We start from the raw sequence: 25,866 nt of genomic DNA, 5'->3' as shown, positions 1-25,866 counted from the left end.
ACCATGCGCAGCTGCACCAGATTTTGCAGTCTCCAGCATTAGTAAATCAACCCCCTAGTATCAAATGCATAGTTGTCAAAACAATATACTTAAAGCCCAACTCCAGGAAATCTGAAAAGTGAGGCCGTGCCTACAGTACAAGAGTAAACTGCTCTTTTATGGATGGAGCCATCCTCTCTGCTGGGACACTGATCAGTGGTTGCAGGCGCTGATAAATGAACATTTTCCATCCTGGTCGTTCAAAAGTAGTCTATTCACCGTTACAATAGACAACTTCTGATGAACAGGGAGGGTCACACAGTGAAATTCGGCCAAAATATGCTAAACTGGCTTTTCTCTATGTGTAATCAGCTACAAACTGCAGAAAAAATAAATTTTTTTTTTTAAAGACAAGATCACCAAAATAAAGCCTTGTTTGTCCTATAAAACAATATACTTTCTTAAAGTGGTTCTAAACTCTAACCCCAGGTTCACAGCTAAGTGTTTTCCGCAGCATTTTGCAGAAACGCACTACAGTCCATTTAACATGATTTCCTATGGGACAGGTTCATATCTCCACGTTTTCACCTGGTGAGTTTTTTGGAAAGGGTCAGGGACTTTTTTAAAAGCTAAAAGCAGTGATTTTGCTACAACAATAGAATTCAATGTAAAAAGGCTGCAGAAAAGCATGTAGTGCGTTTTTGATGCTTAGAAACAAAGTGTTCACACCATGTGCAGAGACGCAAGTTTTTCTACACGCAAAACAATTGTTCTGTTTGCCCTGTACATACCATAACACTAGTACCACATGCAGTTTTTTTTTGCACACAGGAATCTGAAACATGTACGTTATGTCCATCAGTTTTTCTGCAGGTATGGTGTGAACAAGGCCTAAAACTTTACCTTTATGCATTCCCTGCTTTATAGTGTAAACCCTTCCATATACCTAGTGAAGTGACTGGCATCAGGTGATACACAGGTGAAACAAAACCTCCCACATAACTTGTACCTGTTTATCTGCAGTCTTCTCTTCTCTACGGCCAACTGTAAAATGTATCCAACTTGTGTGAGCTTTCAGCAGCAGGAGGCGGGGAGCTGAAGTTACACTCTGCAGATCTCAGTGAGGTGAGCTCTGAGAGCGGATTGGAGGGACACCTCCCCTTCACACAGCACAGCAGCTCCCTCCCGTCACTTTTTTTACCTCTTGGTGTCAGGAAAATATATCAGAAGTGTGAAAAGTAAGAGGAAGGAGGCAGCAGATAGAAATGACACTTAATGCTCTGGAGTGAGACAAGTGCACACTTTAGAGGGATATATTGTTCATATTTCATGTCAAAAGGTTTACAACCACTTTAAAAATTACCCACAAATGGTCCCCCCATACTACAAAAAAAAATAAATAAAAAATAAAAAACTTACCAGATAGCTTTCATGGAGCACCACTCTCCTCTCTTCCTGGTCTCAAAGGAGACACTGAGGGAAGCAAGAGCCATGGGCTCTAATTGCTGTTTGTGAAACTCCTGTGAGAAGGGAACAGGAGTGTGACTTGCTGGCACACTGTGTGCTTATGGACACACAGGTCGGCTCGGGAGCGCACATGCAAAGGTGCCACCTTAGCAATCAGCTTGCTGAGGAGGAAGAAGTGGGGGACCGCCAAAGAGGAGGTAAGCCACCGCTCGTGCAATATTGTTGCACAAAGTAGGTAAGTAGAACACCTTTTTTTTTTTAAAGCGCTGCGCAAACGGTTGGCGCTATATAAATCCTGTATAATAATAATAATAATTTTAAGAATGTCAAAGTGATTGTGGAATCTATGGACCAGAATGACTTTCACATTATTGGTTGGCCTATTAAGGGGATTACCAGTACAAGAGCTGAAGCAGTTAAAACATCATCAGAATTTTCTTTTGTGATAATGTTTGTCTAATATAATGTTCTGTAGACTCAAACTTTTCTAGACAAAAAAATTAAACAGGAAAAAAAAAAAAAAAAAAAAAAAAAAAAAAAAAGGTTTGTGATGAGCCAAGCTGAAGTCTTCAAGACGTTTACTACAAACTGGTATCTGTCAGTTCTGCAACTGTTAAATCATACTTCTCTTGTAAAATAGATTCATTAGGCTTCTATTAGTATTACGCTTTTCACACTTGTGAGGATTTCTGTTCAATGTAATTGAAATGTGAGCTCCATGGTCAGGATCATAAGGAGTATGCTAGTAGTCTGACATAACGTTTTAGCAGCATTGTTTTAGTTTTGTTATGCCTGCATATATGTGAACTGGGGGTATTGCCTGGTACACACAATCAGAAAATCAAAACACAATACACCACTTTCGAAGCAATTGTATGATAATCTGGTTGTTAGTACATTGCTTTAGTCCGAAATTATTTGAGGGAACAAACAATGCGGAGGGAAAACTCCCCAAAAAGGTACATATACAGCTCTTTACACCCCGGTCACATTGGGTGCGACTTGGCATGCGATTTGCATGCCATGCGACTAGAAAATCATATGCCAAGTCGCACCCTATTGCCGGCTATTAGAGCGGTCATATCGGTGCGGTTTCGACTTGGTCAGAGCCACACGATTTTTAAAGTAGTGCATGCACCACTTTTGTTGCGATTTGCATAGACATCCGTGTCGCAGGTCACCTGATTTTTATATCATGCAACTTCACTGTAAGTCGTACGATTTCAAAAATCTGCTTTGATGTGACCGGGGGCTTATTGAAGAAGAGAAATGCTATGTCCCTTGTGCAGTAATACACACTTAACTGTCTACTAGCAGTTTTCTACTTAAATGTACACTGAGCTGCGCAAGCACAACTCATCGTGCATTCCCAGCACACTGCAGCTGGCAGCACGATTTAAGTCATTGTGCATTGAGTCAATCAAGAGGCCAAAAACCCAGCACCAAGAAGTAGTCCGAAGGGAAGACAGCGGCTGGTGAGGGATGTAACGGTTGCATAGCTGAAAAGTGGAGGTGAGTATTTAGCAAAAATTCTGCTTTAATATAAATTTACACACCAGGACTGTCTGCCTCCATGAGCTCCAGTAAGAGAATTGCCTTTTAGAAGCATAACTCTTAGAGAACAGTCATCTGTAGGGGAGTGTGGAAAGAAGGAAATGTGGCGCCAAAATGAGCATGTGGGGACTACAGCTGTGATACTCAACTGATACCATGTAGACAGGCAAATCTTCAAACGGTCCCATCTGGAAATGCTAATAGAGGCAGAATCACAAATGATACTCAAATGAAAACTTCCTGAATCTGGCACACAGTTTTCAGAAATTATATTAAATTTAGTATGTACCTGTCCACTGGCTTTACGCTTCTTCTTCTCAGGACATCCCAGTGGAGTACCTGATCGAATTAGTCCTTCCAATCCGCCAACATCACCTGCAAAATAGAAGTCACATACTATAAAACATGGCACATATGTCATCTGTATGCAAACAAAATTCTTTTATTTGCATACAGTATATATTCTGTTGTAGCACTTGGTCTAAAACATGTGAGTTCACATAAATTACTGGCAGTAAATTTGGCAAAAGCGCTCACAGCAACACCATTCCTGACAAGTGTTAGAACGCATGTTTAAAATGAAATAATTCATAAGACTGGTTGTTAAGAGACACATATGCAGTTGATTTACACCTTTAATAAGAAAGTACCTAATGCCAAAACCTATTTTATTATGGAAACAGCAAGGATGGATTTGAACATCTGTCAGGATGTTACTGAAGTCTGTCTATGCATTGGAGATACAGCAGGTAAAACACTTCACCATTCTTTCTAGGTAAATCTATTTGAAAGGTGCTTTTGATATGAAAGTTTCACATATTGGTAGCAACCCATGCAATCTATACATACAAAGAAAACGTTCAGAAATTAACTTGTAATAAAATGGAATGACACCGTAAAAAAGTATTGAACAAGTGAAGAAAGGGAGGTGCAAAAAGGCATGGAAAGCCAGGACACCAGCTGAAATCTATCAGTAATTAGAAAGCATATAAAAAGGTGTCACATTACCAAGGAGTCGCACAAGAAACATCATGATGGGTAAAAGCAAAGCTCTCGCTCAAGACCTTTGCAACCTTATTGTTGAAAAACATAGTGACGGCATTGGTTACAGAAGGATTTCTAAATATCTGAATGTTCCAGAGAGCACTGTTGGGGCCATAATTCGAAACTGGAAAGAACATCAGTTCACCATAAACCAGCCACAACCAGGTGCTCCTCACAGGAGTTCTTACAGAGGAGTGAAAAGAATCAGAAGAGTTTTCCAAGAGCCATGGACCACTGGTAGAGAGCTTTAGAAAGACCTGGAATTAGCAGGTACAATGGTTTCAAAGAAAATAAGTAATGCACTCAAATCGCCATGGCCTGTATGCATGCTCAGATGAGACCAAAATTGAACTCTTTGGATGCCATAATACACACCATGTTTGGAGGTCAAATGGCACTGCACATCACCCCAAAGACATCATACCAACAGTGAAGATTGGAGGTGGGAACATCATGGTGTGGGACTGTTTTACAGCATACTTCAGGTACTGGCAAACTTCATGTTATTAAAGGAACGATGAATGGAAAAATGTACCAAGACATTCTTGATAAAAATCTGCCATCTACCAGGATGATGAAGATGAAATGAGGGTGGACTTTTCAACAAGACAATGACCCCAAAACAAAAAGCCAAGGAAACTCTCAATTGGTTTCAAAGAAAGAAAATAAAACTGCTAGAATGGCCCAACCAATCACCTGACTTGAATCCAATAGAAAATCTATTGAAAGAACTAAAGATCAGAGTTCATAGCATGTAACTAGGTTCTCCATACAGGAAGCATCTTGAAGCTGTCATTACCAACAAAGGTTTTGTATGAAGTATTAAATATATTTCAGTTAGCGTGTTCAATACTTTTTCCCTGTGTCATTACATTTTATTACTCATAACTTAATTCCTGAACTGATTTTTTTTGGTTTCTTTGTATGTATAGATTGGATGGGTTTTTACTGACGTGGTAAAAAGTTCATGACAATAGCACCTCTAGGAATATATTTACCGAAAAATGGTGGCGTGTTCAATACTTATTTTACCAGCTGTACACCCTTCTCTCTTTGTTCAGGTGATCTACAAGTATGTCACCTGGAGAGGGTAAAACTTTCAATGGGGGCATTTATCCAGTGGGGGATTTCCCTTCACTTTTGTCTCCGGGACAGAAAGTGAAGAAAAAATGTCCAAAATTAGACAAATAATGTCACAGGGGTTTTCACTGCCCCATGTTAGCCAAACTCAGAAAAAAAGCACGGTTTTTGAAGCACTTTAATATTTTAAAATGTACCAAAGTCAACATTTTTACTTTTTTTTTTGCATTCCCTGCATTAAGAACCTCCTTCACAAGGCCAGAAACATGTGGCTGCAGGATTTCTTCAGCAAGAATCAGTGGATTCTTGCTGCTGGAATGACTAGGTCATGTGGTAAGTAGAATGCACTCAGCACATTTAAAAGTACGTGCTAGGGCACCTACACATGAAAACACTGATTGCAATACATGTTACATATCGCCGCGCACGTCAGAGCGAGAGCAATAACTCTAGCACCAGACCTCCTCCGTAACACTAAACCAATGACCTATAAGGGGCTTTAAAAGTATCGCCTATAGAACATATAGGGCACTAAAGTTTCTTGTGGTTTCACGAGCACACACAAATTTAAGGTTTGACATGCTGGATATCTATTTACTCGATGCAACCTCGACTTTATATTTTACAAAAAAAGTGGATAACTTATTGCTTTTTGTGCCCTGAAATTAACAAGTGTGTTTTTTACTAAAATCTTGCAGTAATACAACCTTTGTGATAATATCATGTGACATAAAAAATTGGAACTACTGCCATTTTATTCTCTAGGGTCTCTACTTTCAGAAAATATATGTTTGGGGGTTTTGTGTAAACTTCAGGCCTTCAATGATTTTTAAACGTGCAAAAAAAAAAAACGCAAAAATGGCTCTGGCAACGAAAGGGATCAAGGATAAATCCGACATGCCCCTTTTCTGACGAGCAGCCAATTGGTGCTCATTACACTGCAAGGTCTCTCCCCTCCCTGCTAGTCCCCGGGTGCAGTGCTGGAGACAGGCTGGGAGGGGAGGAGGAGATATACAGTGCAATGTTAAAAATATTAAATTTGGTTTTTAAAAGCCCCAGACATTACTAACAGCACCTCAGATTTAAATATAGTTTGGGTTTAAATTAATTTTTTATCAGTACAAATAGATTGCCATGAGGGACAAGTAGATTGGGGCACCGATTTGGTCCCTGGATAAGTAGTTTTTCACAAATTTCCACCCTGTGATATAGATTATTCATATAGGCGCGTTTGGGGGGCCATTGATGAGAAATGGCAGTGCACCACAATGCCCAGTAAAGCACGTGTCAGGTCATGTACAGTACATTGTGGTATGGTGAGTTTTAGCGTAAATGTAGCACAAAGGTGACTGTAAAATATAACATTCACAGAAAACGTTGTGCTGGAACGGTTACACTATGTATGCACAGATATGCTTGCTGTGGCCCATAGACATTGCATGGTTTTATATGCTGGTGCATTTGATGCCATTGCCCAACATTTTTTTTTTTCACATGCTGCTTTTGTTGGCACAAACACTAAGCTGGTCAAAGCATTTTTTACAATATTCTTCATTTTAACCCATTTCCTTGTGCACCTCTTCAGAGTAAAAAGCAACATTTGGATGTGTAAGGTGCACAATAAACTAGGCCTAGATAGGTTCAGAGATCTGACTGTACACATCCACATGCTCCTATAAGCCTGGAAGACAAGCGAGCCATAGCACTTTATTCACTAAAATCAGGCCCATATGTCAGATGCATTAGTTACAATGCAAAGCCAACATAATCTTGCAGCTGCTGTGACTGCTGCATAAATATTTATCCTTTCAAGCAATTTCATCATGTAATTACCTGTGACTTCTGACATATCATTTGTTGTTTAAAGTGGAACTCCACCCAAATGTGTAACAAATTAAATGTAAGTTTTACAACCACTTTAAACCTAAACTGCATTTGGACTTTCAATTTTTGTTTTGAATTTCAGATATGCTTTACAGCAAGGGTGGACAACCTTAAAAAGGTGGAGATCAACCTGAACAACATAGGAAAAGTCAAAGATCATCGGGCACAATGTCGCCTGTACTACTGTGTCACAATCGAGTGCATTGCATGGCAATCACAGATTTAAATCAGGTGATGAGGAGGCAACATATCACCTCCTCAACACCTGTCAAAACACACTCGGATCTCTTTTCAGAGGAGTAGCAGCACCTACTGCACTTGCAACGGAGCCCTTAGTTCCATCTGGCAGCAGCACCCTTAGGGCTCGTTCACATGTAACGTTGGGTGGGTGCTACTGCCTGCCAGACGCGACCCATTTAAGTAATGGGGCCACTCTGCAAACACCCCACAACTGCATGATTTTGAAGGGTTCAAGCAGGTGGTGAGAAATTAACTCTTACTGCTCTGAGTGCCCTAGAAGTCTGCTTTCACACGGGTGCAGCGCAGTGCAACTGCATTCAGGAATTTTGGTGTGCTCTCAGAAAGTGCACCAAATCTACAGGATATAATAGAAGTCTATGGCTAAGCATAGCAAACTCACAGGAAAGCTGCAGGTACACTGCACTGCACACACCGTGTGGGTAAACAGCACCACATCAGTGTGCAAGCAGCCCTATACTATTATGCCCAGTGTATTCCTTTACACTGACCTGAAGGTCTCCTCTTTCCTGCTGCTGGCACCACTCTGGAGACCGCTAGCTGGGATAAGAGGTGGAGTGCAGTTGGTATCACTCCGCATGGGACAGGAGCCAGCACTACATGGGAGGCATCGGCTTATGCGGCTCTTGCTCCCTACTACAGCGTCATCTTTACAAGTATTCCCTCTGCATTGCACTCTGAAGCTCTGGGATGGCGGGTCAGCAAGCACAGACTGCGATATACCAGTCACCTGGCCGTGATCTATGGGTTTCTGACCCCCGCCTTACAGTATAACTGAAGGCAAAACTACTTTTTTTTTCCCTTAATGTGGAGATTTTAGAGTGGAGGTGGATTAGAACATCTGTCAGGTTTTTATTGCTTTATGCGTCCTTTTAGGGAGATTCACTGTATTTGTGCCGCTGAGTGTCATCACTAAAAGTGAAAGAAAATCCTCAGAACAGTGAGGGGGAAATCCTCAATGGGGACACTATTTCTGGGGACAACCAGGAATTCCCTGACTTTGGAGGGATTTCCCTTCACTTCCTGTTTTGGCTTTGGGACAGGTAGTAATAAGAAATCTCCCCAATGAACACAGATAGCATTAAAACCAGACAGGGATTTTAACTTTGCCTTCAGTTCTATTTTAGGAGAGTTCCAATATTTCCAGCACAGCAGAAGGAAAAAAAAAATCCTCCTTTCTTGGATTCCCAAGGCTGAATTCAGAACTTCAGGAAGGAGACAGCAGCAAATACACTTTTACATGCTGCAAGTTACCATCCTGAGAGCCTCAAACAAGATATACCAATTGGTCAATTTCAGAGAATCAAGAGAAATTGTTCAGATAAGGACCAATATAGAGCTGAATCTATTCAGCTCTATCAAAGGTTCAGAGAAAGAGGATATTCACATAGAGTATTAGGAAGGGCCAAACAAAAAGCTTCATACAAAACTAGAGATAAAATAATAATATAAATCCTAAGAAAGGTGATACATCACTGAATCAGCCAGTGAGATTTATAACAAAATTTGGACAACAGTGGAAGGAGGTTAGAAGGGTTTTAAACTCACATGGGCACTTATTAACCCTGAACCCAGGAATAGCACAAGTTGTGGGAGAAAGGCCACTAATGGTAGCTAAAAGAGCTTCTAATTTGAATGACTTATTGGTTCAGTCGGAATTCCAAAAGGTTCCTCAAGACAATTGGTTAACAAGGAATAACAAGGCGATAGGCATGTTTCCATGTGGTCACTGTCAAATCTGCCCCTTTGTACAAAAAACAGACCACTTTTTTTAATGCAGATAAATCTCAAGTATTTCAAATAAGAAAACTTCATCAACTGCTCCAGTAGTAATCTATATGATAGAATGCCCACGTAAAAAGATCTATATAGGAAAAACTAAAAGGACACAGAATTGGTGAACATTTGAGGGATATTAGAAGTGGGAATAAAAATAGAAATGAAAGGGAGAGAGAAAATCCTCTAGCCCAACACTTTAGGGAGGTTCACATGGGAAGAACAGATGGTCTGAAAGTAAAGGGATTTTTCCTGTTGAATATCTCTGCAAGGCAGGGTGACTTTGATAAAGTACTCCTCCAGAAAGAAAATACTGGATCTACACTCTTGGTACATTATTGCCATATGGCTTAAATACAGAATTTAAAGGTTTTCTTGAATTGAATAACTAGTAACAATTTGTTGGATTTAATATGCCCACATTACTACTTGACAATATGGGAATATATCTTAATTCTAAAATTCATTTTGAACACTATCTTGAGAAATTCTATTTTGAACCCGGCCTTTTCCTTAATGTTCTTCAACAATCATATGTTTTTCTATGTGATTTTGATTTTAATGTAGTGATGTTTTTTCAACACAAGCGGGCGATGTAAGTGGTTTAAAGTGCAATTAAAGCACTATATAAAAGGCAATGGATTAGTCCCCTCCCAGTTCTGACAGTCTCAGATGATTGGCGGACGAAACGCGTCAACGTAATGACATCACGCTCGGCGTCTTCATAGGGTGCGGTATCCACGAGGAGGGAAGAAGCACGAGATGCAGCTCCATCTTAGATAAGCACGAGGCACAATAGAATATGACGAGGCAACCGCTATAAGGAGTCTTATGCTGGCGATTTAATAGACACAGCTCACTTCCATCGGTGGCAAGTAATAGTCTGGCTGAGTCACTTTAGACCGCAATTTTTAAACAGGAATTATATCCCAAATGTAGGCGGTTTGCCTAAAGCCCTAGTATGAGGGAAATTTTTGGACTCTAGCTGGTATATATAATATACTAGGTTTTAAACGGTTAGTGATATGGGATACTAGTCTCACATACACCTACAGGAACCGCACTATTTCTCTTATAACAGTAATTTTTGGAAACCCTGGATATCCACCCCCCTATTCACCACATAGGAATTTTTGGTCTCAATCCCAGTGAGAAGGAATTTTCCTGATCTCTTCTATGGTAATATATATCATTTTCATTTTTACGTTTGGTGTCACTGAAATCCTATGTTTATTGTTCACATTTATTCACTTTTAGAATCATTCACTACTGTGCATTCATTTCCAATTGGGGTGGTTACCCAGGAAGGTTTTACATCTCTTATATATTCATGATGGCACAGCCCAAAAGAAGGTAAAGGAGAGCTCTTCTAGGTTATCTGAGTATGTGCATCCTGCCCAGTGTATGACTAGTGACTATCCCATGTTTCCCCTGCATTCATCATTTTCTCCATGATTTGATCCCCAGGAGTTCATCCAGTCTTACTGTGTTATCCATGAAGGAACAGCTTAAGAAGAATTTCCCTTCACTAGGATGTACTATATGGAACTTTACTTGTGATGTATGCAGAAAGGAAACTCCATTGCCTCATATGGATCATTCTTGCCCATACAGCTAGATTTGAGGATGCCGGTTTCTTGTTTTCATTCTCTGATTTTATTATGATTGCAACATGTTCACCATGCTAATGTCAACCTATGATCTACGTGATCTAATAAATAGAACATTGCATTGAGTTTTTGTAAGCAATATTACTTCGCTTGGGATTTCAATTAACCACTTTGCAGGCGGTTTTGCACTAGTCAACTGCCATTTTTTTTCTGTGTACAAATATAATAGGTTTATAATCCACACTTGTATTTAAGTGAACTGGAGATATAGTTAAGATATGGTTACCGTATCTATTTGGGTGGCTTTTTGTTTTTTTGATGAATTCAGAACTTCACCTCTCTCTTCTCCATGGGTATGATGCAAGCAAAGTCCGCATTCAACTGAAATGTACTATGGCCATATTCACTGAGATAGCCTTGTGTTTTTCAAAAGCAATCCAACACTTTCTCAATTCATTCAGATTCATTAGTGGTCACGAAGACAGATGACGTGAGTACATTTCCTAGAAAACTCAGGCATTATGTGCAGCTAGGAAAATTCGAGAGTACACTAAAGGGGTCATGTATTTGCCATGTGTGTAAAGACAATCAAGCCTCAAGTTATCTTCAGCAAAGTAAATGTCAAAACTACATTATTATAGAGAATTCAAGGCTGAGGCGACAGGAGCTTAGAAATAGATCAATCAGAGCCAAGACATGGCCATTTCTGCCTGTGAAACTGCAAGGCTCAGAGAAGTAAGGCACTGGCTGTCTCACTTTGTTAGGCTTGCTAACTTCCAGGATTTCTATTGCCCTAAATTCTAGAATATCAAGTATTCCATTTTAATATTTATCCACAATTACTACGTCTTGATCTTCTGTAGATGTTGTGCCTCAGAAATATTTACTCCTAGATTGTAAGCTCTAACGAGCAGGGCCCGCTGTTTCCTCTGGTACCACATTGTATTGTACCTGTAATGTCTACCTTCATTTTGTAAAGCGCTGCGCAAACTGTTGGCGCTATATAAATCCTCTATTATAACTAAAACCTCTTATACTGAATTAACCTAAAAAGGCCAACTCTAGGCAAAAACTCCCTACCATCCCTCATTTCCACCTACCCAGTTAGGAGTCTAGATTTTCTTACTTGGGAAAGCAAATTATACTCACCTGAACCCCATACGGATCCCTCACTGACACCGTCTCACCTGCAGGGACCACCAAGTCCACAGATTAATCCTTATTGCACGGTCCTCTTGGCTGTCTTCAGGCTGACATCCGTAGTCTTCTGGATCTTGACAAAAACCCTTCAGATTGACAGCTAATGAAAATCGTCCATGTCACGCAGGCAGTGATGTGGACGCCTGGAAAAAGGACCCCAGCAGCAGGAAAAGAACCCAGTGTGGGATAATCATATGACGCCAGCTTATGTTAAATGAAAACAGGGATTTAGAAAAGGTTTTTCTTTTTTATCCCAGTGATCAGTGGGAAGCAGAGGTAGCACAGGGGGATAAAGTAGTTTTAAATCCAAAACCAAAATCTATTTTTTTTGCAACTTACCAATCATTAGATGTAGCAGCTGCAGCAATTTTCTTTGGCTTTTCCAGTTTTCACCTGGTGATCTGGCCAGTAACACACATCCTATATAAGTGAGACATAGCTCTGGAGGAGTGAGCATAGGAGGCACAGCAGACACCAGCATTTTCAGTCTGGGGGGAAGGGTTGTGCTAAATGTACTAGCAGATTTAGAACTACTAGCACACAGTTGTTTTCCTTTTGGGATAAAGGTCTCACATGAATAAGTAAAATGTGATCATTATAATCATCCCTGCTACTGTTAAATGTCCTTGTTAATTAATACATTCTGCTGACGTTTGTACTGTAAAAAACAACAGACTTGCTGGTTGGATCATCAGATGAAAATAGAAGAAAGCCCAAAAAAGGAAACTAATGCAGCCATCACATCTAAAGATTGGTAAGCTGCAATAATAAATTTTTGCTTTAATACTGATTTCAGTTCCACTTTTAACAGTATAAAAAGGGGGTTTAATATCACTATCATTGAAGCAGATCAAGTGAGAATGAATTATTGGGTGTCAGTAATGCTCCTATGGGTGTTTAGACACACTACGAAACCCAGCAGCAAGAAACTACCGATTCCTGTGGCTGGGACTGCAGACAGCTGTGGCCAGTGAGCCTGTACACTGCAATTACAGTTTGTCGGCGGCTGCAGCTACTTTTAAGACCTCTTTCACACGGGCGTTCCCGTATGTCTGTTTTTCACCTGTTCGTTTACGGATAAAAAAAATCGGACACCCATGTATTTCTAATGTCCGTATCCATTAACATCCATTATTTCAATGGAAGAAAACCCTATTTTCTTCCGTTAAAAAAAAAAAAAAAAAAAAAAAAGAACCGTACCATGTAACCAAATGCTACAAAGGGTGGGTAACTGGCGCTTTCCTGAAAGACTCCTCGAAAAGGTGTTACCGTAAGTGTAACTTTGCTTTTTCCCGTCCCCATCTTTCAGGACAGCACCTCGAGAGGATCTGTGAGCACTTACACCTAGGGCGGGACCACAGCTTGTAAAACCTTGTGTCCGAAGGCCTGCTCTTCTACCAAAACCAGGTCACGTCTGTAATGCTTAACCGTTTCAATACCGTGCAATTTTACACCTTCCTGCCCAGGCCATTTTTCAGGTTTCAGCGCTCTCACAATTTGAATGACAATTGCGCGGTCATACAACATTGTACCCAAACTAAAATTTTATCATTTTCTTCACACAACTAGAGCTTTCTTTTGGTGGTATTTAATCACCGCTGGGGTTTTTATTTTTTGCTAAATTAACAAAAAAAGACCAAAAATTTTGAAAAAAAACCACATTTTTCTTTGTTTCTGTTATAAAAGTTTACAAATAAATAATTGTTCTTCATAAATTTAGGCCAAGATGTATTCTGCTGCATGTCTTTGGTGAAAATAACCCAAATTAGGATGTATTTTTTAGTTTGTAGGAAAGTTATAGAGTTCACAAACTATGGTATAGATCTGAATATTGATCAATCCTGAAGTACTGACAGCCAATCTAATATCTTGAGGTCCAAGAATGTCAGAACAGTACAGATATCCCCCAAATGACCCCTTTTTGCAGAGTAGACAGTCCGACGTACTTCATAAGAGGCATTGCGAGTTTTTTGAAGTTGTATTTTTTTGTCATAATTTTTCGGAAAATGAAAAAATTAAAAAAATTATTTTCACTATTTTTTTTTTTTTACATACTGTCACCAGTGCAGTACAGCGTCATCATATAACTGGCATGGCGGTGAACAGCGACACTGACTGGTGACAGTATGAAAAAAATATATATATATATTTTTTTTTTTTTTTATTATATTTAATTTTTTATTACATTTTTTTATTTTTTTTAAGATTTTCTTTTCATATTTTACTATGACCAAAATAGTACAATGTTACCATAGTAACACTGTACTACTTTGGGGAAGTGATCAGTATTTTTTTTTTTTTTTTTACACAATTTGCTTATAGCAAAGAATTACTTTGCTATAAGCAAGCATTTACCTGAACGAAATCGATTCATTCAGCTTTTTTTTTTTTTTTTTGTGCTTAGCTGTGATTTGGTCACAGCTAATCACATGACATGTGCATGTGATTAGCTGTGACCATTCACAGCTAGGCACTAGTATACAATGGATGGCATCATGAATGAAGCCATCCATTGTATACAACTGTCATGTGACCTGCTGTGATTGGTCACAGCAGGTCACATGGTACCGGCAACGGGAGCCGGTACTAGGATCTGTCATCGGCCGTGTCCGAGGTGCACGGGCGGTGACAGATCGCACTGCTGCGTCGCTCTGCAACCGCGCAAACGCGGGAGCACGCCAAATGGCGTGCACCCGGAATACAGGAGCACATTTCAAGCCGCCAAACAGCCATTGGCCGGGCGGCTAATGGTTAACAAAAGTGCTGTAATTGGACCAGGTAGCAGCCCTACAGATCTGTCCCGGGGTTGCACCATCCAGCTCAGCGTATGTGGCCGCCATGGCCCGGGTGGAGTGCTCCACGATGCCCTCCGGGACTTCCAGACCCTCGGTCAATATAATATGCCTGTCTAACTGCCAGTCTCAGCCACCTAGAGGTTTTACAACACTTGCTTGCTCCTGAAAACTATAAAGAAAAAAAAAAAAAAAAAAAAGGGAATCAGACTTCCTGATCTCTTTAGACCTATCCAAATAAAGAACACATCTTCTAACATCCAACGTGTGAAATTTCCTTTCTTGGTCACACGAGGGGTTAGAACAAAACGAAGGTAAAGTAATTTCTTGGCCTCGATGAAATCTCGAGGCTATCTTGGGTAAGAAGGCTTGGTCCGTCCTAAACATCACCCTATCCGCAAAAATCTGGAGCAAGGGGGCTCTGATTGACAGGGCTTCCAACTCACTCACTTTCCTCGCTGTAGTAACCGCTACCAGGCATACTGTCTTGAGGGTCAGGATCTTGAGGGAACTTGAATCCAGAGGTTCAAAACGGGGGTCCCGTCAGCACAATAAGTACCATTGTCAGGTTCCACTTTGGAAAAAGCCTCTTACAGGTCTCTGTCTGGTCAAGGATATAAAGAATCTAGCCACCAGATCCTCCCTGGCTAAGGGGGACTCCAGGAAAATGCTAAGAGCCAACACTTGGCCTTTCAGCGTACTCACCGATAGCCCCTTGTTGTCTCCCGCCTGCAAAAATTCCAGGACTGAAACTAAGCTATGTGTTTCCAGGGAAGTCTGCGCACAACATCTGTTAAAAAGCTACCAGACCTTAAGGTAGATAGAATAGGTCTCCTTTTTCCTACTATCTAGGAGAGTGGATACTACCCTAGCTGAAAACCCTTTGCTCCTCAGCAGCTGTTCCTCAGAAACCAGGCCGCTAGGTTCCATCTGTCTACCTGGGGAAATAGGACCAGGGCCTGAGTCAGCAAGTCCTCCTGGCACGGCAATATTCAAGGAGGGTAGACGGTCAGGGCCCAAAACCAAGCTCTTCGGGGCCAGTGCGGGGGGCTATCAGGATTAGGGAAGTTCGCTCTGATCTGAATTTCCTCAGAACTGCTGGCAATAAGGAGACTGGGGGGAAGGCATAACACAGGGGAAAGTCCCACCGCTGCGCTAGTGCATCCACTGCCAACGTCCCATCCAACCGGTTTAGAGAGAGGAAAACTAGAACTTTGGTATTTTGGCCTGACACAAAAAGATCGATGGATGGAGATCCTCACTCCCTTATGATGGCCTGATAGATGTCCCCATTGAGCACCAATTCTGATTCCCTCAGTGGCCTATTGCTGAGAAAGTCTGCCACCTGGTTCAGATCCCCCTTCAGGTGGACAGCGGATAAGGAGGCTACATTTGTCTCTGCCCAGGTGAGCAGCTCAGAGGCCAGGGACCACAGAGTCCTGCTTCAGTCCCTCTCTGCCTGTTGACATATATGACAATGGAGGGGTTGTCCAAGAGGATCCGCACGTGCTGGCCCCATAGCTGCTCCCAGAAGGCCACAAGGGCCCGTGATACCGCCTTGAGTTCTTTCCAGTTCAAGGATCTGTTCCTCTCTTCTGTTAGCCAAGAACCCTGCACCATGGACCCCCCTAGGTGCGCTCCCCAACCCCTGGCGCTCGCGTCCATTGCAATTTCCCTGGAGATGGGTAAGGCCCATAACAGCCCCGGGTCAGATTGGCTGACCTCCTCCACCACCAGAGGGTCCTCTACACCCAGGGGGTACCTGTATCAAGGAGTCTAAAAAGACACCTGGTGGCGATCCCACACATCCAAAATTAACAGCTGGAGGGGACGCAAGTGCAAACCTGCCCATTGCGCCGCAAGGATGGACGAGGTTAGCAGACCCATTACTGACATGGATTCTCTTAGGGACACGGCCTGGTTCCCTAGCAGCTGCCTGATTCCCCTGTCCAACTTTAGGATTTTTTCCTGGGGCAGAAAGGTTTTCTGAAGGGTGGAATCCAGTTCGTAGCCCAGGTACACTATCCTTTGGGACAGGACCAAATTCGACTTGGACAAGTTTACTAGCTAGCCCAGATTCTCCAGGTGTCTCATCACCAAGGTTATGTTCCGCAACAGCTGTTCCTTCGAGTCTGCAAACAATAGGAGATCGTCCAGGTAAGCCACCAGCGAGACTCCCCTTAGATGAAGAGACACCAGGGCCTCGGCCATGAGCTTTGTGAAAATCCTGGGCGAGGAGGAAAGCCCAAAAGGGCAAGGCTCGTTTTTCTGAAAGGTGGAATCCAGTTCATAGCCCAGGTACACCATTGGAACAGGACCAAATTCGACTTGGACAAGTTTACTAACCAGCCCAGCTTCTCCAGATGTCTCATTACCAAGGTTATATCCCACAACAGCTGATCCTTCAAGTCTGCAAACAATAGGAGATCGCCCAGGTAAGCCACCAGCGAGACTCCCCTTAGTCAAAGACACCAGGGCCTGAGCCATGAGATTTGTGAAAATCCTGGGAGGAGGAGGAGGAAAGCCCAAAAGGGCAAGGCTCCGAACTGTAGGTGAAATAATTCTCTGGGGCCCCATATTGCCAACCTAAGGAATTTCTGAAAAGCCTCCGCAATAGGAACGTGTAAGCATCCTTTAGGTCTATTGAAGCCAAAAAGCAGTTGAAGGGAAGAAGAGACCTGACCGAAGAAATCTAATCCATACGTAATCTTTTGTATTTGATTGGTCCCGTTCCAGGGCTTGTGGATCAGAATAAGTCTGTACATTCCTGAGGGCTTCTGACTACAAAGATGTGTAAATAGAAGCCCTTGCCAATCTCTGCAGTAGGGACCCTGACAACGGCCCTCTGCTCCTCCAATTCCTGCAAGGAAGAGAAGGGCTGAGGCCTTCTCTGCACACCTTAAGCAGATCAGACTGGATTGGAGGTAGGAGAGTACAGACACAAATCCATTTACAATCAGATCCACCTGAAAAACAGACAGCCTGACCTGATCAGATCCTTCATCTGAAAAGGGCCCAAGGTAAAATAAATTCAAGCCTTTAGAACCACTTTAACTGTAATGGCCTTTTAAAATTCATTTTCAACAGGTATAATTCTGCCGCTTTCACGAAAATAACACTACATGATCTTGTCATCAAGGACCTGTGAAGCACTTCCTGTTATGGGGTGACCATTCTGTCCCTTTCTCCCAGTACTTCTACATTGTCACCCTATCACACTTGAGATGACGAGTACACATAAGTGGTCAGATAAGCTCACATGATGGAGACATGGTCCACTCTTTTCACCATCAGGAAACTCACCTTGAGAAATAGCAGGCAGCCATCACAACAGTACATATGTAAACATGAAGTGGCTGCAAAGATGCTACAGAAGAACTCCAGGTATGATCTGTGTTACATGCGTACATTGTTCTACTTTGGAACGATTTAAGTATTTATCATTCTTGAGAACCTGTTCACACTTATGCGATGTGGGAATGCGTGTGAAGTCCATGCATGTTCCTTGGTGCATAAAACTGTTATGTGTTCCCGCAGGTGCACTGCAGTGCCATTTGTTTTTAAAATGTTGTTAATGTGGAACTTTAGTCAGAAAATTAAGTCCTACTAGATCACTTCAGGCTAGCCCCCTTTGCAGGTATAGCTATGTAAAACATTAACCCAATTGGCGCCGAGCCTACGCAAATATGCGGCCCTCCATAACTTTTTTATGTTGGGCCGCATATTTGTGCATCTGTCTTCGTGTTGGGAGCATGCCTTGTGGCGAGCTCCTAGCACAGAGACGGGGGTCTCACTGTGAGCCCCAGGTCCCATACTAACGGTTGGGACCCAGAACTCCTGATTCCAAGTCACCTGATCGCTGTGACAGCCTCTGATTGGCTATCACAGTGATAAGTCACTATGAAGCCTGCCCCCAAGTTTTCTCTCTCTGAATGGAGGAGAGAGATACATTGTATCCATCTCTCTCCTTGCAGAGAGGGGAAAAAAAAAAGACAAACATTGTGTAATAAAGTAAAATACAAAAAACAACCCTATCTGAGGCTGGGTTCACACTAATGTGGTGTGGTACATCGCAGGTGATTCACACAGGAACCGCAGTGCATTCTTGTGCAAATCACATGCAAATTCTGTGCGGTGCGATTTGAGCCATACATTTTGTATGGCTCAAATCGAACCGTATGAAAAAGGTGCAGGACCCTTTTTTGGGTCTGCACTAGAATCGGATCGCATGGGTATTCACACCTATGCGATCCGATTCTGCACATTGCACCGCTTTTTGTGGACCGCTTTTGGGGTGTTGTTAACTAAACATACACACCTGCAGCGGTTCACATGAACGGGGTGCGATTCTGATACGGGGTGGAATTCGCACAGAAAACGCTGCAAATTCCGCACCGCTTCAGTGTGAATCCAGGCTCAAGGTTTGGTCTAGGTCAGTGCCAGGGTTAGTGTTTGGGTCGTCAGGGTCAAAAATCAAGGTCAGGGTGAAAGGATAGAATCAGTGTTTTTTTGGGCAGGATGTTTGATTTCTTTCTTTTTTTAATAAGTATCAGTGTATTTTAGATAGGATGGAAAAAAAAGAAAAAGAAAAAAAAGGCACCACTGTTTCTGGGCTGTACTACAGGTACAAACAACAACATACACCTATATGGTATCCCAAGGAGGATAGCAGGAGCAGGATAATTTATTTTGGGTTTTTCTTTGGTGGGAGGTTATGGTAGTAGCAAGAAATATACAGGTAAATTTAAAAAATATATATTTTTTATACTATTTTGGGCCAATTTTCCTATAATAATAATAATAATAAAAAAAACAAACAAAACAAAACACAGGAGATACCGTTTACCACTTACCACCAAAGCCCAATTCCACCAGAAAAAAAAAAGAAAATGTAAAACCACCTAGATGCACAAAGTAATTGTGATAATATGTACGGTTTTACTAACACATGTCAAAATTGTGCTTCATCCTTAACATTTGTTTTACCCTTAGGCATGAAGGAGTTAAAAATAATTGCCTATATTGTTTAAAATCCAGTAGTGTCTCACAGTAATGTCTCACTCTACTCTGCACATGCTCAGTTGCTCTCTATTTTTCACCACTTTACTCAAAATGTAGAGGCTGATCTGTTGACAGCCTAAAGATTTATTGCTGCTCAGGGGTTCTGGGCTTCAGCAAAATGACAGTCTCCAGCAAGAAGAAACAGGGAAAATGCTGGAGGCAATTTAGAGCACACACTAACTTTGATAGCATAATTATTAATGTGGAATAGATCTTCTTTGCTAAATAAATTTTTTTATCCAGATGTTTAGGGGTAAATATTCCCTCCCCATACCTATACAGCCTACCCTGTGTAATAAAGCTTTGTATACTTACCTTATTTTAGTACAGTAACATGGCTCCCCTGTGTTAGAGAGGTAGGGGGAGGGATCCTGCAGCTCCAGCACACATGACATGAAGTGTTCAACAATGGCTGAAAACTCCAGGAGCTGTGATGTTACCCACAGGCCCCCATGGTCCAGCCACTACCAGCACTCCCTCCTCTACCCTGCAGCTCTCCAACACAGGGGAGTCAGTGCTGCAGGATCACATGACCAGCTGCTCTGCACCACAAGGCATTGCCATGCATTGTAGCTCAATACTAGATTTAAAAAAAAATGGGCCCACACTTCTTTTGAGCGATTGTTATAAATATAGCAGACAACTGAAATAAACAGGCAGCCCTAAACGTATGTGCATAGATGTAAATGGAGCCCGAGGGGCCGCTGACAGTCACCATCGTAATTGGTGCTACCACAGTGGTCACTGCAATCTTCCAGGTCTAATGCTACACGCTGAGCACAGGAAGGAAGGGGGGAGGGGGGTGTCACTTGCCATTCACAGAACACCTTGTATTTTGTGTTTAATAGATACAAGGCATCCTGTGATTAGAAAAGATGGATATTGTGACGTCACTGTCCATCCTCTCTAACTTGTACAAAGCCTCGTATTGACTAAAATATGTTGTTCTGGGAATGGTCCAAGCAAGTGAATCCCTGTGGTCAGTGTGTAGAATTGCAGCAGCTCAGCACAGAACCGGGAAGATCACAGTGATCACTGTAGCAGTGTTGACTACTACAGCAATTGTCAGCTTCCAGAGCAGCTACTTACATTGACAGAGTTACATAGTTAGTCTGGCTGAAAAAAAGACAAAAGTCCATCCAGTTCAACCATTAAAAAAATCAGAAAAAATAGATAAACTAACATGCTACACCCTCCTTGTGCCAGCTGTACTTCCCTCCGTGGATGGTGAGAAAGAGGTCTCTGCCCATGCAGAGTGTTGTGAGGATTTGAAATCCTCGTTCTTCTCTCTCTGCTTTCTGTAGTACTTCTTGGACAGATCAAAGACTCTGTGCTGGTGCTGACCAATCAGGATCACTCTGATCTGTCCCAGAAAGAAGAAGAGGGAGAAAAGCGGAGATTTCAAATACCTGCACTGGCTGTATTGACACTAACAGCTCGTCACCCAAGGAATGAAGTACAGCAGAGACTGGGGGAGGATGTACAGTGTTCGTTCACGTTGTCTTCTGGTGTAGGTGTGGTGGGATTTCGCTGTAATAATAGTTCAACACAGTCCCACCACACTTGGTGTGAATGGATCCTTCCTGTTTGGCTATGGAACAGGAAGAGAAATCTCCCCAAAGGCAAAAAAAAAAAAAAAAAAAAACTGACAGGGGTTATAACCCTCCCTTACTCAATTAAAAATAGAAAATAATAAATTGTCTGTCGAGTTAGACATGCATCTAAATCATGATCCACATTCTGATCGCGCTTCAAAGGCTGTTGACAGGCTATGAGGAAGTGATGTGACACCTCTTCACTGCCTGTTTTAACCCTATTTTTGCCAACAAACGAGCTGCAACCGTACACTTTGCATGTATATGTGGGGCGTTTGAACCGCTTCCCCATTTTCCTGAATGTGTTGAGTTTGGCAGCCTTTCTGCCTGTCAACTGGACTTTGCTGTGGGCCCAAAGTAAACACCCCCAATCAGATGCCTATTGCAACTTAAACTTAAGGAGGGCAGTAGGCAGGCAGCATAAAAGTAGTTCAACCGTGAATGGTTTACCACCCCCCAACCACACAGCTAAATGAACTCCAAGCCTAAGTTCACACTGATGCGGGGCAGGATTGGCAGCAATTCTTGTGCATTTCCCACACCGCATCACAATTGCACTTTGTTCATGAGAACCGTTTTGGGTGTCAATGTTAAAGTATAACGAAAGGCAAGCATTTATTTATTTATTTTTTTTGGGCTAGAGTGTAGAGGGATTATAAACCATGTCAGTTTTTATTGCAGTCTGTGCCCAGTTAAGGAGATTCCCCCTCTCTCTTTGTCCTGTTCATCTCTAAAGTGAAATGAAAACCCCAAATTTTGGGTTGTCCCCAGAATATTACTATAAGAGAAATCTTCCAATGGCGACACTAGTTCTAGTGACCTGGGGGGTCCCCAAGGAATTCCTTTCATTTGCAGGGATTTCCTCTCACTTCCTGTTTGGCTATGGGACAAGGAATTGAAGGGAAATCTCCACAATGGGACACAGATGGTGAAAAAAAAAAATATGACGGGTTGTAACCAGGGGCGGACTGACAACTCATGGGGCCCCCGGGCAACAGGGGATCATGGGGTCCCTGTGTCCTTGGCCAAACTCAAAAAAGCCTATGAAAAAGGGGCATCTCATGGGGCCCCCTACTGACCCTGGGCAGTGCCCGAGTTTCCAAATGGTCAGTCCGCCCTTGGTTGTAACCCTCCCTTGCTCTATCGAAAAAAAATAAAAAATAAAAAAAGTTTTCTGTTTAGTTCTACTTTAACCACCTCCCTCTCGCCATAAAAGGAATTGACGAACAGGCAACGGCTCTCATTCTGGGAGGACATCATATGACGTCCTCTCACTCCAGCTTTGCATGCGTGACCCCGGGGGGCGCGCGGTGATCGGTGATGTGCTGTGTACCAGGGACACAGTGGATCAAAGATTGCAGTAAAGAGCCGATGACACAGGCTCTAGATCAGCTGTGTCCAATCACAGCTGACTGCACGTAAACAGGAAATGCCGGTTATCGGCAGTCCTCTCCTCACGATGACAGCTCGGGAGGAGAGCCAGTAAGAGGCATTCCTCAGAGGGGACATCTACACTGATCATCAGGACACTGATAATCAGTGTAGCCCCAATCACTGCCACCTGTCAGTGCAGGAGGTTTTATTAAAAGCTTACCAGTAGGTAAAATAAAAAACACACGAGTTTACTACCACTTTTGGTTAGCGACACCCCAAAAACGGTGTGCAAAACACACTGCGATTGGATTAATCGAACTGCATGGGTGAACATCCATGCGATCTGATTCCAGGGTGGCAAAAAAAAAACAAAAGAAAATGTGCATGCACTTTTATGTGGATGTGGTGCGATTTGAACCATACAAAATGAACTTAAATCGCACTGCAAAGAGTCACCTGTGATTTGAATAGGAATGTCGTGCAATTCCCCGCACCAGTATGAACCCAGGCTAAGTGCCACTTCAATTATAATATAGAAAAGGATGAAAGAAGTATATCAGGGCTGCTGATCCTCTGCAGCTTCTTTGCAGTCACTTCCTACCTCCATGAGTGTCCCCCATGGTGACCCCATGTCATTCCTCTGGGGGTTTCCGGTCACCATGGTATACAGCTGGAAATAAAGAGCGGTAATAGTTGGTGATACACAGGGACTCTTGTAGAACAGACCTACCTGCCTTGTCCCACAATGACTTCTCCATGGGGGTGTCCTCCTAGGCCCCGGAGCGGCTCACAGCGGGCAGTGTGCTCTTCCTGCGGACATAAGACACACATGGAGCCGGAAGAGCTCGGACCTGTCTGGAGGACTCGTCTCCCCAACTCCTCCTCCTCCCAGCACTTTGTAAACTTTCGGAGGAGTGCCGCCTCGGCGTGTTACGGCGCGGCCACAGGAAATACCATAGAGTTCAGCGTGTGCCTCCCTCCCCGGCCGGGGTGTACACCGGGACACGGCTCCTCACAGCCCTGGAGAACGTGTGCGAACAGCCACACGGGAGCCGTCCTCCGACAGAGCGCCACCTGCTGGAGACAGGGCGCGCCGCTCCCCGGGGGTCACTAGGGAACATGATCAATGTGCTGGAATACACAGGAGGTCACATTCATGGCAACTCGTTTCCTTCTGTTTACCTAATAGACTTCCCGCCAAATAAACCGTCCCCAGAACACCTTTCCAGCTCTAGAAGTGCAAACTATACCCACCAATGTCCCTGCTCCCCTCACACACCTGAGCAGAGCATCCCTACCTGCTGGACAGGGCCAGCTCTAGCTTCAGGGCTCTCTTAATGCATGGGCACTACCCAGGGGCCCCAGGTGCATGGGGGCCCCAGGAGAGATTACATTACATTATTCTTGCCAATTGTCCAGGATTTGCTGGGACAGTCACACTTTTTACTAGGCTGTCCCAGGATGGCCCAGGTCAGGGTCCCAGAACCTGGACTGTGTCCTCCTGATCCCAAAACTGCACCCTCTTGACTCCCCATGGACTGCGTTCTCCTGACTCCCCCTGTACTGGCCATCCTGACTTCCCCTGTACTGCGTTCTCCTGACTCCCCCTGTACTGCGCCCTCCTAACTCCCCCTGTACTGCGTTCTCCTGACTCCCCCTGTACTGCGCCCTCCTAACTCCCCCTGTACTGCGCCCTCCTGACTCCTCCTGCACTGCGTTCTCCTGACTCCCCCTGTACTGCGCCCTCCTGACTCCCCCTGTACTGCGTTCTCCTGACTCCCCCTGTACTGCGCTCTCCTGACTCCCCCTGTACTGCGTTCTCCTGACTCCCCCTGTACTGCGTTCTCCTGACTCCTCCTGCACTGCGTTCTCCTGACTCCCCCTGTACTGCGCCCTCCTGACTCCCCCTGTACTGCGCCCTCCTGACTCCCCCTGTACTGAGTTCTCCTGACTCTTCCTGCACTGCGCCCTCCTGACTCCTCTTGCACTGCGTCCTCCTGACTCCTCCTGCACTGCGTCCTCCTGACTCTCCCTGTAGTGCGCCATCCTGACTCCTCCTGCACTGCGTCCTCCTGACTCCCCCTGTAGTGCGCCATCCTGACTCCCCCTGTACTGTGCCCTTTGTGTCTTGATTTATGGCATGTTTTCTTGTTATAAATTAATGTTAATGAAAGTACCAATAGAATGCCCCTTTTCATCAACCATCCCCATCAGAGTGCCCCTTTACATCAACCGTCCCCATCAGAGTTCCCCTTTACATCAACCGTCCCCATCAGAGTGCTCCCTTACATCAATCATCCCCATCAGAGTGCTTCCTTACATCAATCATCCCCATCAGAGTGCCCCTTTATATCAACCGTCCCCATCAGAGTGCTGCTTTACATCAACTGTCCCTATCAGAGTGCCTCCTTACATCAACCGTCGCCATCAGAGTGCCTCCTTACATCAACCATCACCATCAGAGTGCCCCTTACATCAATCATCCCCATCAGAGTGCCCCTTTACATCAACCGTCGCCATCAGAGTGCCTCCTTACATCAACCGTCCCATCAGAGTGCACCCTTACATCAATCATCCCCATCAGAGTGCCCCTATGCATCAACCGTCGCCATCAAAGTGCCTCCTTACATCAACTGTCGCCATCAGAGTGCCCCCTTACATCAATCATTCCCATCAGAGTGCCCCTTTACATCAACCGTCCCCATCAGAGTGCCTCCTTACATCAACCGTCCCCATCAGAGTGCCCCTTTACATCAACCGTCGCCATCAGAGTGCCTCCTTAAATCAACTGTCCCCATCAGAGTGCCCCTTTACATCAACCGTCCCAATCAGAGTGCCCATTTACATCAACCGTCCCCATCAGAGTGCCCCCTTACATCAATAATCCCCATCAGAGTGCCCCTTTACATCAACCGTCCCCATCAGAGTGCCTCCTTACATCAACCGTCCCCATCAGAGTGCCCCTTTACATCAACCGTCGCCATCAGAGTGCCTCCTTACATCAACTGTCCCCATCAGAGTGCCCCTTTACATCAACCGTCCCAATCAGAGTGCCCCTTTACATCAACCGTTGCTATCAGAGTGCCCCTTTACATCAACCGTTGCCATCAGAGTGCCTCCTTACATCAACCGTCCCATCAGAGTGCCCCCTTACATCAATCATCCCCATCAGAGTGCCCCTTTACATCAACC

At 43.5% G+C, this 25,866-nt stretch overlaps 1 protein-coding gene across 1 annotated transcript in view; it reads right to left on the bottom strand.

The window, feature by feature from the left end:
- Positions 1-23,725, bottom strand: part of PYGO1 (pygopus family PHD finger 1) — a 28,880-nt gene extending 5,155 nt beyond the window's left edge. Inside the window, exons 1-2 of the mRNA XM_089667879.1 lie at positions 23,405-23,725; positions 3,290-3,375 (exon numbers count right to left, since the gene is read on the bottom strand). Coding sequence (XP_089524005.1) covers positions 3,290-3,375; positions 23,405-23,432 — 114 coding nt within the window. The 5' untranslated portion in view covers positions 23,433-23,725. The remainder of the gene's footprint in view (positions 1-3,289; positions 3,376-23,404) is intronic.
- Positions 23,726-25,866: the final 2,141 nt, after the last annotated feature.

The sequence above is a fragment of the Staurois parvus genome, unplaced genomic scaffold (genome assembly GCF_062004578.1).
Source record: "Staurois parvus isolate SC_StPar_1 unplaced genomic scaffold, SC_StPar_1.0 ptg000054l, whole genome shotgun sequence".
Classification (NCBI taxonomy): domain Eukaryota; kingdom Metazoa; phylum Chordata; class Amphibia; order Anura; family Ranidae; genus Staurois; species Staurois parvus.
This window is presented reverse-complemented; position numbering and strand designations above follow the sequence as displayed.